Source organism: Phocoena sinus, chromosome 19 (assembly GCF_008692025.1).
Source record: "Phocoena sinus isolate mPhoSin1 chromosome 19, mPhoSin1.pri, whole genome shotgun sequence".
Taxonomy (NCBI): domain Eukaryota; kingdom Metazoa; phylum Chordata; class Mammalia; order Artiodactyla; family Phocoenidae; genus Phocoena; species Phocoena sinus.
Window position 1 is genome coordinate 41,464,949 of NC_045781.1, and position 12,353 is coordinate 41,477,301.

The window sequence follows — 12,353 nt, forward strand, 5'->3', positions numbered from 1 at the left end:
GGCCTCTCCTTGCGGAGCACAGGCTCCAGATGCGCAGGCTCAGTAGTTGTGGCTCACAGGCCTGGTTGCTCCGTGGCATGTGGGATCCTCCCAGACCAGGGCTCGAACCCATGTACCCTGCATTAGCAGGCAGATTCTCAACCACTGCGCCACCAGGGAAGCCCTGTTTTTTATTTTTAGGAATATTTTGAATTTTCTTTTTGATTTAATTTTTTTAACTATGAAAAAAATACAGGGCTCCAAAAGGAAACCTCTAAAACTCATCCCTGTCTCCTCTCCACTGATCTCTCCCTCTCTCTATAGACAACTCATTTTAGTTAATTTTTAATTTGTTTTTCCACTGCTTTTTTTAAAAAATAAAAACAAATAATATATTTCATGTTCCTTCCCATTGTAACACAAAAGTTATCATACTGTATACATTCTTCTACACCTTACTTTTTAAATTCAGTATGTCTTAGTGATCACTGCATAGTGGTACACAGAAGTCTTCCTCTTTCCCTTTTACAGCTGCATGGTATTCCATTATGTGGGTATGCTACTGTTTATTCATCAATTCTCTATTAATGGATATTTGGGTTGTTTTAAGCCTTTTGTTAATGTAAGAATTACTTTTACTGGACTCAGTGGGTCCATCGCTTGGGGTGCTTAGCCGATGAACACACCAAGTACTTTGTTTTTTTAAATAAATTTATTTATTTATTATTTTTGGCTGCATTGGGTTTTTGTTTCTGTGCGGGAGCTTTTCTCTAGTTGTGGCGAGCGGGGGCTACTCTTTGTTGTGGTGCGAGGGCTTCTCATTGCGGTGGCTTCTCGTTGTGGAGCACCGGCTCTAGAGCACAGGCTCAGTAGTTGTGGTACACAGGCTTAGTTGCTCCGCAGCATGTGGAATCTTCCCGGACCAGGGCTTGAACCCGTGTCCCCTGCGTTGGCAGGCGGATTCTTAACCACTGTGCCACCAGCGAAGTCCCAAGTACTTTCTTAAAGCAGAAGACAAGTAAGGAGTCAGGGAGATAGTGTTACTGAGTTCAGTCTCTTACTGCTCACTGCTCTCCCATGACAGACCAATAAATCGAGAGACAGGTGTTGGGGCAGGGAATAGCGGCTTTTTCCGGAAAACTGGCAGACTGAGAAGATGGTGGACTAGGGTCTGAAAGAACCATCTTACCTGAGTTAGAATTCAGGCTTCTTTTATACTAAAAGGGGAAAGGGTGTGGCTTGTTGTTGCAGACATCTTGGTACTGGCCAGACCCACATTCTTGCAGCTGTCTGCATAGGTCTAGTTATGATGTTCCTATAAACCTCCAACTGAGAAAAATGTTTTCTCTTCTCCAACTTTTAATCTCTATGTGAAAGGAAAAGTGTTATACCTTTAAAGGTCAAGCCTGGGAGGCAGAGCATTGAGAAAAGGCTATCATGTATATTTCAGGCAATAGGCAACATTCTTTTACAAAGGTTGGAGCCAGCATGACTAAGTACAGACAACAGGGCACAAAGGTTAGAGCTAAAGGAATAGCTCCAGTATGGAGTCAGGTTTGTTCTTTGTTACAGTAATTCTCAAAGTACTGTCTCCCCTAACCACTGGACCAGGGAAGGTTTAAGCCTGGGGGGCATGCATATTCATGAAATGGCAGGCATGATCATCCGTAAGCATTATAATGAGGCAGCAGTTACTCCAGGTTGCCCCAAACTGCAAGCAAGCAGGTGCTTGGGTGTTTGCTTGTACTGTAGTATCTTGTTGGATATATTGTAACCCTTTTAGGACAGCTGGTATCTGGAACTTTCTGTGATTTAATGATTTAAGTCAGTTTCTGCAAAACAAAGCACACTTTGATTCAACCCCATCCCTCCCCTACTGCTGCCTAGCTAACAATATGGCAATGAGTAGCTTTGTGTATATGTCACTTTGCATTTTTGCCTGTGTATCTATCTTAGGATAGATTCCTAAAAGAGGGATTGCTGGGCCAATGGTTAAATGCTTATGTAATTTGCTAGATATTGCCAAATTTCTCTTCTTAGGGATGTACCATTTTAGCCCCTTACCAGCCATGTATGAGAGTGTGTGTTTCTGTAAAACACAAAATGTGTTATAAAAACTTTTGGATTTTAGCCACTTGATAGATGGGAAGTGATATTTCAGTATAGTTTTAATTTACTTTTCTCTTAGGAGCAAGGTTGATCATATGTTCATGTTTAAGAGCAATTTGCATTTCTTTTTCTGTAAACTGTTCATATCTTTTGCCCGTGTAGTGTTTCATACTCTGTTCACTTTAGAATATATTTAGTGAACATGTCATTAAATAATGTTCAATATAGTTTAATGGCTTCAAATAATCCATTTTTCATTCATTCAGTAACTACTTATGTTGAACAGCAACTGTGTGTCAGACAGGCCTTGTTCCAGGCAAGAATACAGCAGTGAACAAAACAGAGCAACATCCCTGTCCTCAAGGAGTTTTTATTCTAGTTGGTGGAGAGACAATAATGAACAAAATAAATATTACATATACATATAGTATGTTGGATACAGGTAGACCATAATTTACTCAACATGTATTTCTAATTTTACACTATTATAAATAATGCATTGTTGAACACCCTTTTAGTTACCATCAATTGCAGTTTGATCCTTTCTTAGAAGATATATTAATCTTAGTTTTGAAATCTATTGCTGCTTGAATTCATTTATATTTTCAACATTTTATTATGGTTTTATAACCATAACCCACCTTTTCATATTATGTTTTTAGTAGTCATCCTGGGATTACAATGTACATCCTTAATTTTTCACAATCTGGTCAGAATTAATATTGTACTACTTCACAGAACTCATAAAAACCTTGCAACTATAAGGGTCCTTTTACAGCTCCCCACCCCTTTTAGGTTTTATGCTGTAGTTTTCATGTTTATCTATGTAAGTTATAAATCCCATAATACAATTTTATAAATTTTGCTTTAGACAGTTACATATATTTAAAGAAATTAAGAGGAAAAAATTAAGTCTTTTATATTTACCCACATATTTACCATTTCTGATGCTTTTCCTTCTTTCCTGAAGATCCAAGTTTCCATCTGGTACTGTTTTCCTTCAGCTTGAAGAACTTTAACATTTCTTTGTATTCCAGATCTGCTGGCAGTCAGTTATCTTAGTTTTCATTGTTCTGAAAATGTCTTCATTTTACTTTCATTTTTGAAGGTTACTTTTTATTGGATATAGAATAGTCAGTTGACAGGTTTTTTTCTCCCCCTGTCAGCACTTTAAAGATGTTTTTCTACTATCTTTTAGCATTCGTTGCTTGTGATGGTTAGTTCACAGCCATGCATAGCATTGGTCCCCTGTAAGTGTCATATTTTTCTGACTGCTTTCAAGATTTTCTCTTTATCTCTGGTTTTAACAATTGACTATGATATGTGTAGATGTTATTTTCTTTCTACTTATCCTGATTGGGCATCACTGAGCTTACTGAATCTGTAAATTTATGTTTTTTTCACTAAACTTTAGAGAATTTTGATCATTATTTCTTCAAAGCCTTTTGTGCTCCATTTTCTCTCCTCTTATTCTAGTTAGTCTCTATTTTATTACAAATATATCATTTGATATTGTTCACAGATCCTAAGGCTCTATTTCTTTAAAATGTTTTTCTCTTTGTTGTTTAGATTGGATAATTTCTAGGGATATATCTTCAAGTTCACTAATTTTTTTTTTTTTTGGTCATCTCAAAGCTGTTAAGTACATCAATTGAATTTTTTAAAATTTCAGGTATTTTATTTTTAAACTCTAGTATTTCCATGTGGGTTTTTAAAAATACTTTCTACTTTTTTGCCGAGAGTCCCCATTTGTTCATTCATAATGAATACTTTCCATCACATCCTTTTTTTTTTTGGCTGTGCCGTGTGGCATGTGGGATCTTAGTTCCCCAACCAGGGATCAAATCCATGTCTCTTCCAGTGGAAGTGCAGAGTCTTAACTACTGGACTGCCAGGGAAGTCCCTCCATCATATCCTTAAACATAGTTATAAGAGCTGCTTGAAAATCTTTGTTCAATCTGACACCTGGGTCATTTAGGATCGGTCTCCATTGATTGTCTTTCTCTTGAGGTGGGTCATGTTTTCATGTTTCTTTATCTGTCTAGAACTTTTGGATTGTATAATGGACATCATGTAGGATATGCTGTTGAAACTCTGGATTCTGTTATAGTCCTCCAGAGAGTATTGATTTTTTTTGTTTTGTTTTGTTTTTCTTTTTTGGCTGCACCTCGTGGCTTGTGGGATCTTAGTTTCCTGACTGGGGATTGAACCCACGCCCTCGGCAGTGAAAGTGTAGAGTCCTAACCACTGGCCCACCAGAGAATCCCTGTTTTGTTTTGTTTTAAAGTAGGCAATTAACTTGACTGATTTCCTACTCCAAGCTCTGTCTCTTCTGTGGTGGGCAGCACCTCTTTTCAGTTCTTTTAATCTTAGCTGACCTATTTGAAGTTCTTCCCACACATGCTTAGTTCAAAGATTAGCCAGAGATTTGGACACAGTTTATATAGAATTGGGGGCTCTTCCTCTCTGGTTCTATCCTTTCTGATATTTCTCTTCTTATTTTCCACCTGCTGTAGTTGCCCTGAATTCTGTGCTTTGGTTCTCAAGCCAGTAAGACAATGGGTTTCTCTTAGAATTTTAGCTATGCTATGCGGCGAGCGGGGGCCACTCTTCATTGCAGTGCGCAGGCTTCTCATTGCAGTGGCTTCTCTTGTTGTGGAGCATCGGCTCTAGGTGCACGGGCTTCAGTAGTTGTGGCTCGCGGGCTCTAGAGCACAGGCTCGGTAGTTGTGGCGCACAGGCTTAGTTGCTCCACGGCATGTGGGATCTTCCTGGACCAGGGCTCGAACCCATGTCCCCTGCATTGTCAGACGGATTCTTTTTTTTTTTTTTTTTTTTTTTTTTTAATTTTTCCGAACACGCAGGCTCAGCGGCCATGGCTCACGGGCCCAGCCGCTCTGCGGCATGTGGGATCTTCCTGGACCGGGGCACGAACCTGTGTCCCCTGCATTGGCAGGCGGACTCTCAACCACTGCGCCACCAGGGAAGCCCCGTCAGGCGGATTCTTAACCACTGTGCCACCAGGGAAGTCCTAAGGAGATATTTATTAATTACTCTTTTCATTCATTCTTTTACTCAGTCAACTAACAAATACTCATTTGGGGCTTACTTTATGTACTATGCAAAGCACAGACCAAACAAGAGAGGCATGGTGTTTACCCTCATTAAGTTTAAACTCTGATAGAGAAGAAAGAAAATAAACACCAATAAAATAATTACTGATTGTGATAAGTACTATGGAGGAAAGAAATTGGGTGTTATCACAGAGTTAATAGTGTGGGGCATGGCTTTTAGATTGGTCAAGGAAGGCCACCCCAGAGGAGATAATATTTAGATTGAGACTTCTAGATACCTATGACTCAGCATTTTCACTTAAGGTATATACACATCAGGAGTGTGTGTGCACACTTCCACCAAGAGAAATCTATTTTAAATATTAAGAAGATCTGATGTGTGAAAAGTAGACTTCTGGGAGAGGAGGAGTATAAGTAGGGAAACCAGTTAAGAGGCTGCTGCCGTAGTTCAGTTTAAAGATGTTCATGGCTTAGAGATAGGTTGTAGTCGTGAGGTGGAGAAAATTGAATGAATTTGAGAAACATTTAGTATGCAGAACAGACAAGACTTGGTGATGGATTGGATAAAAGAGAAAAGGAAAAGGATGGAGATGTAACCAGTTAGTAACCTGGTTAGATTGTCGTAGGGAGTGAAAGGTACTCGTGAGAATCAACAATTTGTTGAATTTCAAATGCCTAAAAACATCCAAGTGGAGATTTCATTCAGCGGTTGGAAATATGTCCCTGGAACTTAGAGGGTAGACATGAGCCAGATATGTAAATTTGGGAGCTGTTCGCTTACAGATCATTTTTAAAGACCTGGGCCTGAATAAGATTGTCGAGGAAGAGAGTGCAGAGTTCAGGACCAGCCTTGGAACATTTTGATATCTGGTAGAGGAAAAGAAGCCAGCAGAGGAGACATTGCAAGATGGCCGTGGAGGTAGGAGGAAAACCAGGAAAGAGTGCTTGCTGTCCCAGAAACCGAGAGAGGAGTGTTTCAAGGAGTGAGTGAGCAAGGATGTCAACTGCTGAGAGTGTATATGAGCTCCTTCACCGGGAGAGGGCAGTAAAGACCATTTTAAGAAAGTTCAGGAAAAATTGAGAATATATATTTTGGGGGGAATGTGATTAAGTTAATCTTTCTGCACCCTTTGTTTATATTCTGTGATCTGCCTCACTAGAATGTAAGTTCCATGAGGGAAAGGACTTTGTTTTGTCCTTTATCCCTGGGATCTAGAACAGTTTGACTGAATGAACCTTCTGTGGTAAATGTCTAGCTTTTTAGATTTCTGTTCTGGCTACAGTTTAAGCCCAGTAAGTTGATTAAGACCTGGCCTCTGCCCTCAGAAACAAACTAGAAGAAGTATGTTAGGTACACTATCCTAACTACATCCAGAGTGCTATAGGAAGGCAGGGAAAGTGGTCTTGAATTCTGCCTAGGTTAGGGTGGCACAACTACTTTCTGGAAGTAATGACATCTGAGCCAGGCCTCAGAGGATGAACTGGAGGAGGCAAGGCATTCCACATGGAGGAAAGTACAGTTTGTTTTCCATGTATGTAATTTCCTTTATCTTTCTTCAAAAGGATCAGGCTCAAGTTCACTACAGATCACAAAACATGATGTCCTGTTGACTACTTTAAAATCTAACCTGTCTGCTTTGGAGGACAAGTTTCTGAAGGATCCTCACTGGAAGCAGTTGAAACTCCTAAGGGATGAAATTGCTAATGAGGCAGAATGCCGACAAGACTGTATGGATGTCACCTGGCGTTTTACTTCCCAAACCTTACTGTTGCTGTTGTGCTTGAAGGAAACCATGATCCGCCTTGCAGTTGAGTTCAATCCAGGTAAACCCAACCCGAGGACTCCAGAAGCTGCTCCTGCCCTGAGCCCGGATACACTTAGTATCTCACAGCAAAAGACTGTCCAGTCAGTTTTGCAGTTTGTAGTTACCTTGGGTGTCTGCCCCTATCTTGTGCCTGGTGTTGGAGTCCCTGTGAGTTACAGGACTGAGTTTGGTGCCGTTGTTCAGGACGTAGTGTGTCTCGGTGCTGCCCCCAGTGCACCCCGGAGACTGTACACCAGCTGCAAGGTCCTCCTGAATGTTGCTCAGCACGCATCTCTGGGGAGCTTGATTTTCTGCCGCCATTTTGGGGATATCGCAGCAGGTCTGTGCCAGCTGGGATTCTGCCCAACCAAGAGAAAACCACTAAATCCCGAGGAAGAGGTAAACATACGTTGAGAGAGTGTGTGAGAGTCTGTGTGAATATGTGTGTGTACTTGTGTGTAGTTGCTATAAAAGACAGTCTTAGTTCTTTGGAAAAGTGCTGATGGAAAGATCTAGAATTTTTATTGAATGTCCAAGTATCTCTGGTGGATAGATGATTCTTTATAGGGGGTTGGAGCTTTCATTTATTAAATACTAGTCCTTTCACACCTGGGGAGTCCATTTCACCTGTCCCTTCTAGCCATTTTTTGAAACAGCTGTTGCAGGCTATTTCTTTGAGCCTCTGTTTCCTCTTTTGTAAAATGTGTTTAATAATTGCAAGGTGGCTGTGAGGATTAAGGATAAAGTGTATAAAGTACCTAGCCCAATCCCCAGTAGTGCTCATCAAAAAGTTATTAATATTAAACTATTCATGCCTCCTTCGTTAAGTTCTTGGGAGGATTAAGGGAGATAAAGTATGCAAAGCACTGGGTACACTGCACAATCCAATCAGTGTTCGTTGTTGTTATTATTAGATGATAAGGGTATGTGCCTGTGTTTTGCTGACAGTCAGTAAGGATTTGAGTGTCTGGACTATAAAGGTGCCGTGGAGGTTACAGAAGCATTAGACGTGGTCCTTTTCTCAAACAGCTCACACAGTAATTGGTGAGACAAGGCTCACAAGTATAACATAGCAGTGACCACTACTCCCCCACGAGAGGACCACCAGCATCAGCACGGGAAGCTAACCAGAAGAAGCTGTTAAGATATAAATGTATCCAGGGTCGCACGTAGGGCAATTCCTTCCCTACTGCAGCCAGATTTCATAATGCCTACTCACCTCATTTCTCTGTCACCTTTCTATGTCACCCTCCAACTTTTTCCTTTTCTGTTTGTTCTCCTCTTCTATTCCCTCTTCTGCCTATGCTCACAAAACAAAACAAAACAGAAAACATTTAAAAGCCATTGTCACCTGAGTAGTGACACGAAATTATGAGCTCCCCCAGTGCATTACATTTTGTGGAGCAGAACTCTGTGCTCTTTACAACAGGGTGTGAATCTTGACAGCTCTATCAGTGCCTGCTGCCTGCACTTCCTTGAGATGGGGGTCCTGGAATTGCTATTGCTAGCGCTAAGCAGTGCCCAGGGGTCTCAGAGGAGAGAAAAGAAAAGAGAAACACAGAGAAAGGACCAAGTGAGGGGGTGGGAGGAGAAGGGGAGACACGGTGGGTGTACACTACAAAGCTGGACAAGTCCCAGCAATAACTGCTGCTCTAAGCAACACCTATACTACGGTTTGCTAAATTGTAAGGGGCAGGACTCTCTGAGAGCTTGACTGTAAGGTTACCAAAGGGAGACAGTCTCTTGAGGCTCAGAGAGGGGGCCCAATTAAATAACACCCTTCTTTGCTGCCCAAGTTCTGAATCAATTAAAAGACAGTTAACAGAGTACGAGATGACAAGTCAAAATGTCCTCTTTATTACTTATAAAGGCAGAGTTGGAAGGTATATAGAGGGAGACAAACGGGTCTCCTAACAGTGCATTCCAGAATTAGACACAATTCTCACCCAGTTTTAAAGAGTGCCAGAAAACTGCAGCGCTTTCTGCCCCTTGGCAGGGGACATGCCCCTGAAAAATCTACGGCAGGGAAGAGCAGAACAGAACGTGTGCTTGCTCCCAAGAGATAGAAGAGGAGCGAGCTCATCTGTGCGTGCCAGAACTCACCAATCAGATAAATCAGTGCGATCTCCTGCCCAGAAGTGGGTGAGGGGGTGGAGATAGGGCCAGGAGTGTTTCAGTATTATAGCTTCCTCCAGGTAGAAGGAAATCAAGAGGCAAAAGAAGCTTGCCTCCCTCTCCCCTTACAAGCATCTTTGTTCAGTATTGCAAAGCATTGCCTTCTATTGCCTGCCTAGTTTGTATTTCACAAAAGCCAAATACGTGTTTCTTTTAGGTGTTAACCGAAGACGAAAGAGCCCTGTCTAGGAAGGCTCTGAGAGACATCTTGGATCAAGTGTATCAACCATTAGCAGTCCGAGAATTACTTATCCTCCAGGGAGGACCACCCCAGGTATGCATGCCTGGGGACTCTTGTGGGTGAATCTTTAATGATAGTGTGTGGTGTACTGTCTTCTTCTCCTGGGAAATTAATCTAGTTGAGTCTTATTTCATCTTTTAGATTGTTAAATGATATTTGTAGAGCTAAATTACACTGACCTTTGGGATAATTTAAAAGGATATTTCTTTTAGTGGAATGATGGACACTGTTCCCAGGAATATTGTGATCATTTTTTAAGGCTTATGATAAAAATATATTTCATTCATTCTCAAACTGGATCTTTTTTTTTTTCTAAACTAAAATCTGGTTGTTTGACAATACATTCTTCTGGCAGAAGTGTTTGGACATCTTATTCTTTGAATGGAGTATTTGAAGTCAAGAAATTAAAATTAGAGCTATTAATGGACTATTCTTAGATCCATTTTTGAAAAACGTAATAGTATACTGCTAGGCATCAGATAGTTTCTTTTTTCATTAAAAATAATTATCCAAAATGATTTAATTTGATGATGTAGCTGGATTTATCTATTTTCTTTCAGTACCTAAATTTTAGTTATGAGTTTAGGTGAGTAAAGCATGAAGGGCCAAAGGAATTGGCTGTAGGACCAGCTGAAGCTGACTACAAAGATATCTCCTAGTTTAAGTCATTTTCATCTCGTCCTTAGAATATTACTGTAGCCTCACATTGGGCTCTTCTGGCTCATACTCTGCTTCTCTGAATGAGTCCATAGTTTGCCAGATTAAACCAAATACATTATAAGAGCATGATGAGAAAGAGGCTCTGGAGTTAGGCACACTGGAATTCAACCCCAGGGTACAGTTGTTTGAATTAGTAAAAGCCTTTCCATCCCTCAGTTTCCTTACCCATAGAATGGGGATGGGGATGACAACAGACCCTTCCTTATAAGTTCCTTTTGAGACTGTGGGGGAGGTACTCACCGCAGTGCATGGCACATCATAACCCCTTCAATATATGGTAATTATTGATCTTCTTTAAATAAAAGAGAACAGGCTAGTTGGGATTGAATGTTTTTCTTTTACCAAGTTTTATGCTCTCATAGTTAGACACAATGAATGACCACACCGTAGTTTGCGTTCTAGCCCAAAATAAGGGACACGAAGTCTGTTTTGTTCATGACGGCTCCACAGAGCTCTCAAAAAGGAGTTCTTGAAGAAATCGAACTCTTCTTGAAACTGCCATGTCAAAAGGAATCAGAGCAGCTGAGACCATGGAGGCAAGGACTAGTGTCCTCTCAGTGTTGTGAACTGTCCTCTTAGTGGTGAGTCATGTTCATAGGAGTCTTCTTCGGAAGCTAGATTTGATTGGAAGGACTGCAATCAGATTGGTTAGATTAACCTTGTGTCCCCCAAATCTGTATTTTATTCACAGACATGTTTGTCTATTTTTGGGTTTGAAATATCACTTGATACTTCACTTGAAGAACTTTCACTATATTTCTACTTTCTTAAAAGTGATGCTGAAGTAGGTTTTGTAAAGGAGTCTCTTTTTTTTTTTAAGGGAAAAATTTTGCTCTTTTGAAGTCTGTATAGCATACGGTTAATCATCAGTATGACTCAGTATATTTGTATATTTTTAATTTCTACATATCTGTTACACTGACATTCAGTTCATACCTTTCCCTTCCTTTTTCAGTCCTACACAGATGGGAAGACACAAGTTATGTGTCGGGCCCCAGCTTGGCTCCGGCGTCTATGTGGGCAGCTCCTCTCTGAAAGGTTGATGAGACCCAGTGGTGTTCAGGCAGTAGTCCGGGGCATTTTGGAAGGAGCAGGTGGTAAGAAATAGATGTTTGTTACTTTGGTATCCACTTTCCTTTGAGTCACAGTGAAATATTGGTCTTTAGCATTTGACTGTAAAACCTGATGGAGACTAGACTTTGTGGAGAGTGAGGAGGTTAAACCTTAATGAGCTCCTTTTCCAAAGAAACTCATTTTCTTGCCATTCTTCCATAAATAGTTGTGATACACTGCTCATGTTGTTGACTAATATTGTCAACTGTTTCAAATAACTTACACAATCAGAGGAAAACATTGCACAAAAAGTTTAAGTAAAACCCTATAGAAAACGTGAAATTCTCTGTGGAAAAGAGTCAGGGTGCTAAGAGTACTTCACCTCAGGACTTAAAATACGAAACAGTTCTCCTGAAGCTGGAGATACCCAAGAGATGCAAACTTTGGGATGAAATTTTAGATTCACTTCCACAATTATATTCCCTTAGTCCTCATTAATAGAAAGAAGGTTCATTATCATGTTAAGTATGGTAGTAGTTTTTAATTTATATTTTTTGATTTTTAAACAAAATCATACATGCACATAGTTTAAAGAGTCGATGGGTCTATAAGGCTTTTAGAGAAACATAGCAGTCCTTGGCAGCATTTCACTCCATTTCTCATCCTCGGAAGCAACCACTTTGATCATTTTTAGCAGGTTTCTTCTGGTATTTACCTCATTTTTCTAACTATAATGCGGTTACAGCACTTTCTTAATTTTTCAGTTTTAGGCATCATCTATCAACTCACCATCAGTGAAAAAGGATTTTGTTATCTTTCACAACCCTACCATCATTCACCCAAACATACTTCCCATCCCCTTAATATAGTCATATATATATATATTTTTTTTTTTTTTGGTACGCGGGCCTCTCACTGTTGTGGCCTCTCTTGTCGCGGAGCACAGGCTCTGGACGCGCAGGCTCAGCGGCCATGGCTCACGGGCCCAGCAGCTCCACGACATGTGGGATCCTCCCAGGCCAGGGCATGAACCCGTGTCCCCTGCATCGGCAGGTGGACTCGCAACCACTGCGCCACCAGGGATGCCCTATAGTCATATCTTAGTTTTGGTTAGATCAATATTCAGTGTTTATACTCTTCTGTGTGATTACTGTATACAGCTGAGCTACTGTAGTATACTTTTTTACACACTTTTGT

At 40.6% G+C, this 12,353-nt stretch overlaps 1 protein-coding gene across 2 annotated transcripts in view; it reads left to right on the forward strand.

Moving 5' to 3' along the window:
- TANGO6 (transport and golgi organization 6 homolog) overlaps nt 1–12,353 on the forward strand; it is a 182,939-nt gene that overhangs the window by 6,136 nt on the left and 164,450 nt on the right. For both annotated transcript variants that reach the window (XM_032611851.1, XM_032611852.1), the window contains exons 2-4: nt 6,726–7,366; nt 9,300–9,416; nt 11,059–11,200. In XM_032611851.1, coding sequence (XP_032467742.1) covers nt 6,726–7,366; nt 9,300–9,416; nt 11,059–11,200 — 900 coding nt within the window. The remainder of the gene's footprint in view (nt 1–6,725; nt 7,367–9,299; nt 9,417–11,058; nt 11,201–12,353) is intronic.